At 49.5% G+C, this 5000-nt stretch overlaps 1 protein-coding gene across 8 annotated transcripts in view; it reads left to right on the top strand.

Annotated features, from left to right (window-relative positions):
- Positions 1-5000, top strand: part of LOC129843470 (cyclin-dependent kinase-like 5) — an 82117-nt gene that overhangs the window by 67762 nt on the left and 9355 nt on the right. For 5 of the 8 annotated variants that reach the window (XM_055912202.1, XM_055912196.1, XM_055912201.1 and 2 more), the window contains 4 exons: positions 1-7; positions 217-481; positions 2376-3129; positions 3482-3592. The exon at positions 1-7 is cut by the window's left edge and continues 120 nt beyond it. In XM_055912202.1, coding sequence (XP_055768177.1) covers positions 1-7; positions 217-481; positions 2376-3129; positions 3482-3592 — 1137 coding nt within the window. The remainder of the gene's footprint in view (positions 8-216; positions 482-2375; positions 3130-3481; positions 3593-5000) is intronic. The other 3 variants (XM_055912198.1, XM_055912199.1, XM_055912200.1) reach the window with 2 other exon arrangements.

Here is a 5000-nt window from a genome sequence, read left to right on the forward strand (position 1 = left end):
CAGCAAGGTCCGGGGTCACCCTACTGAAACATTCACATAAGATTAATACATACCACTTCCTTAATACTTCAAATGAAAAATGCTCTAGACTAGAATCCTGTCCAGGGGGTATACTTGAACATAAAGCTGCCTTATGGCCCTATGGGCCGTTCTGTCTCAGGCAAGACTACTTATAAATGCATTGCCAGCCCATTTTTTACATTTGAACATTTCCAGTAGGGCAGGGACGACACTCTTCCTTTCTGGAGGGCAAGACCAATACCATGGAGAAACAACATGGCCGCCATGGTGGACACAATGTAGACTCCACCCACAGCTCCTCCAAGAGTTCCAGCTCCTACCTGAGCCTGTCCAAGAGCCACAGCGCCCTGAGCAACAATGCCAAGTCTGTGGGTGGTAACCTTGGAGATGGGGTGAGGGGCGTGCACCCCGATGACCCTACGGCAACCCCTGGAATCTCCGCCCGCTTCTTCCCTGCCAGGTAACATAGAGAGAGAGAGAGCTGTCAGGGGATGGTTAACCTATATAGAGAGAGAGAGCGTCAGGAAATGATTAACCTAGAGAGAGAGAGAGAGCGTCAGGAAATGATTAACCTAGAGAGAGAGAGAGAGCTGTCAGGAAATGGTAAACCTAGAGAGAGAGCTGACAGGAAATGGTTAACCTAGACAGAGAGAGCTGTCAGGAAATGGTTAACCTAGAGAGCGAGATGGCTGTAAGGGTATGGTTAACCTAGAGAGAGAGCTGTTAGGGAAGGGTTAACCTAGAGAGAGAGAGAGGGCTGTAAGGGTATGGTTAACCTAGAGAGAGAGAGAGCTGTCAGGGAATGGTTAACCTAGAGAGAGAGAGAGAGCTGTCAGGGAATGGTTAACCTAGAGAGCGAGAGGGCTGTAAGGGTATGGTTAACCTAGAGAGAGCTGTTAGGGAAGGGTTAACCTAGAGAGAGAGGGCTGTAAGGGTATGGTTAACCTAGAGAGAGAGAGAGCTGTCAGGGAATGGTTAACCTAGAGAGAGAGAGAGAGAGAGAGAGAGCTGTCAGGGAATGGTTAACCTAGAGAGAGAGAGGGCTGTAAGGGTATGGTTAACCTAGAGAGAGAGCTGTCACGGAATGGTTAACCTAGAGAGATAGAGCTGTCACGGAATGGTTAACCTAGAGAGAGAGAGCTGTCACGGAATGGTTAACCTAGAGAGAGAGTGCTCTCAGGGAACGGTTAACCTAGAGAGAGAGAGCTGTCAGGGACGATTAACCTAGAGAGAGAGAGAGCTGTCAGGGGCTGGTTAACCTAGAGAGAGAGAGCTCTCAGGGAATGGTTAACCTAGAGAGAGAGAGCTGTCAGGGACGGTTAACCTAGAGAGAGAGAGAGCTGTCACGGAATGGTTAACCTAGAGAGAGAGAGCTCTCAGGAAATGGTTAACCTAGAGAGAGAGAGCTGTCACGGAATGGTTAACCTAGAGAGAGAGAGCTGTCACGGAATGGTTCACCTAGAGAGAGAGAGCTCTCACGTAATGGTTAACCTAGAGAGAGCTGTCAGGGACGGTTAACCTAGAGAGAGAGCTGTCAGGGGCTGGTTAACCTAGAGAGAGAGCTGTCAGGGAATGGTTAACCTAGAGAGAGAGAGAGCTGTCAGGGAATGGTTAACCTAGGGAGAGAGAGAGCTGTCAGGGAATGGTTAACCTAGAGAGAGAGCTGTCAGGGAATGGTTAACCTAGGGAGAGAGAGAGCTGTCAGGGAATGGTTAACCTAGAGAGAGAGTGAGCTGCCAGGGACGGTTAACCTAGAGAGAGAGAGAGAGAGCTGTCAGGGAATGGTTAACCTAGAGAGAGAGAGCTGTCAGGGAATGGTTAACCTAGGGAGAGAGAGAGCTGTCAGGGAATGGTTAACCTAGAGAGAGAGCTGTCAGGGAATGGTTAACCTAGGGAGAGAGAGAGCTGTCAGGGAATGGTTAACCTAGAGAGAGAGTGAGCTGCCAGGGACGGTTAACCTAGAGAGAGAGAGAGAGAGCTGTCAGGGAATGGTTAACCTAGAGAGAGAGAGCTGTCAGGGAATGGTTAGCCTAGAGAGAGAGAGAGAGAGCTGTCAGGGAATGGTTAACCTAGAGAGAGAGAGAGAGCTGTCAGGGAATGGTTAACCTAGAGAGAGAGAGAGCTGTCAGGGGCTGGTTAATGAATGTATCTTAGTCTCCAACATTGAAGGGCATGCTAGCTTATTGATTTTGTGTAGTCTTGGTGATGGTGTGTATTTGGAAATGTGTAGTCCCCTGAGGCCAGATCTGAACATTGTATTCTCGTTGAGAATTAGAGTTTTATTTAGGTCTGATGGCTAGTAAATATGTGTGTTGTTGTACTCATGGTTGAGGTCAGTCTATATGTTATTTCAGCTGCCTGGACCTGAACCTCAATGCCCCCCCTGGAAGTCCCCAGGTCCCCCGCCACAGCGAACGCCACACTTCTGGCCACGCCCCCCCTGGAAGTCCCCAGGTCCCCCGCCACAGCGAACGACACTCTTCTGGCCACGCCCCCCCTGGAAGTCCCCAGGCCCCCCGCCACAGCGAACGCCACACTTCTGGCCACGCCCCACCTGGAAGTCCCCAGGCCCCCCGCCACAGCGAACGCCACTCTTCTGGCCACACATCCAGCCACACCGGCCACTCCTCTGGCCACAGCCCCTCGTCCCGCGGCAACAACCCCCGCCTGGAGAGCTCCACCCTAGACTCATCCTGCCGACGCCTCTCCTCTTCCAGACACAAAGCTCCAGAGGAGGCCTTGGCCCCGGGCCCGGAGCTTCTTGACCCAGGAGGAGAAGGGGATGGTGGGGGGAACCACGGAGCTCACACCCTGGCCTCCCCCCATGAGTCCTACCCCTACGGCCTGGGCTACACCAGTCCCTTCTCTTCCCAGCAGAGGCCTCACCGCCACTCCATGTACGTGAGGAGGAGTGAGCGCCACAGGTCCCACGTAGGTGGGGGTGGAGGGGGTAGTGAGGGGGGCTTAATGGTGGGCCAGGGGTTGCCCACCAGGGCTAGCAGTCTGCAGATGCTCTCCCCTCAGCTTCAGCACCGCACCCTCACCAGACACTCCGTAGGACACTCTGTTGGATCGTCCAGAGAGGACTGCACTGAAGACACCACCAGGGTCAGTGTCAATAATTGACTGACAGCAGTGTGTGTATGTGTGTGTGCGTGTATGTGCATATGTGTGTCTGTGTATCTCTCTTTGAGGCAGAATCGTAGCTACAGTATCTGGCCTAACTCTCATTATTGCTGTTTCTCTCCTGATCTCTCTCTCTCTCTCTCTCACACACACACACTCCTACTTCGTACTGTCTGTCTCACATGCTATATCTGTCTATCTGTCTGTCTATCTGTCGGTCTATCTGTCGGTCTGTCGGTCTGTCGGTCTGTCTGTCTGTCTGTCTGTCTGTCTTTCTATCTGTCTGTCTGTCTGCCTGTCTGTCTGCCTGTCTGTCTGTCCATCTGGTCTACAGAGTGAGCCGTCTTCTAAAGAGGTGGTGACCTCTCACCCCCGACCCCAGATTAAAGACTCCACGCGGGACAACCCGGCCTCCTTTCACTCACAACGCCCTGCTAAGAACGAGGTCCATAGCTTTTTCTGTTGTTCATCACAGGCTGATTTCACCACTTACTGTCTGGTTTCTGACTGCTTCTAGCACTGTTTTATCAGCAGTATGTCTCTCACTGAGCAGTATGTCTATCACTGAGCTGCTAAATGTGGCGTCACCGACCTGAATGGGTTTTATGGCAATTATAAACTGGGTGGTTCCAGCCCTGAATGCTGATTGGCTGACAGCCGTGGTATATCAGACCGTATACCACTGATATGACAAAACATTAATTTTTACTGCTCTAATTATGTTGGTAACCAGTGTATAATAGCAATAAGGCACCTCGGGGGTTTGTGGTACATGGCCACTATACCACGGCTAACGGCTGTGTCCAGGCACTCTGCGTTGTGTTGTGCATAAGAGCAGCCCTTAGCTGTGGTGTATAGGCCATATACCACACCTCCTCGGGCCTTATTGCTTAAATATACTATGATAAGGATGTAGGAGTGAGATATCAGAGTGTGAAACACTATGATAAGGATGTAGGAGTGACATGTCAGGGTGTGAAACACTATGATAAGAATGTAGGAGTGAGATAGCAGGGTGTGAAACACTATGATAAGGATGTAGGAGTGAGATATCAGGGTGTGAAACACTATGATAAGGATGTAGGAGTGAGATATCAGGGTGTGAAACACTATGATAAGGATGTAGGAGTGAGATATCAGGGTGTGAAACACTATGATAAGGATGTAGGAGTGAGATATCAGGGTGTGAAACACTATGATAAGGATGTAGGAGTGAGATATCAGGGTGTGAAACACTATGATAAGGATGTAGGAGTGAGATATCAGGGTGTGAAACACTATGATAAGGATGTAGGAGTGAGATATCAGGGTGTGAAACACTATGATAAGGATGTAGGAGTGAGATATCAGGGTGTGAAACACTATGATAAGGATGTAGGAGTGAGATATCAGGGTGTGAAACACTATGATAAGGATGTAGGAGTGAGATATCAGGGTGTGAAACACTATGATAAGGATGTAGGAGTGAGAAATCAGGGTGTGAAACACTATGATAAGGATGTAGGAGTGAGATATCAGGGTGTGAAACACTATGATAAGGATGTAGGAGTGAGATAGCAGGGTGTGAAACACTATGATAAGGATGTAGGAGTGAGATATCAGGGTGTGAAACACTATGATAAGGATGTAGGAGTGAGATATCAGGGTGTGAAACACTATGATAAGGATGTAGGAGTGAGATATCAGAGTGTGAAACACTATGATAAGGATGTAGGAGTGAGATATCAGGGTGTGAAACACTATGATAAGGATGTAGGAGTGAGATATCAGGGTGTGAAACACTATGATAAGGATGTAGGAGTGAGATATCAGGGTGTGAAACACTATGATAAGGATGTAGGAGTGAGATATCA

Source organism: Salvelinus fontinalis, unplaced genomic scaffold (genome assembly GCF_029448725.1).
Source record: "Salvelinus fontinalis isolate EN_2023a unplaced genomic scaffold, ASM2944872v1 scaffold_0142, whole genome shotgun sequence".
NCBI lineage: Eukaryota > Metazoa > Chordata > Actinopteri > Salmoniformes > Salmonidae > Salvelinus > Salvelinus fontinalis.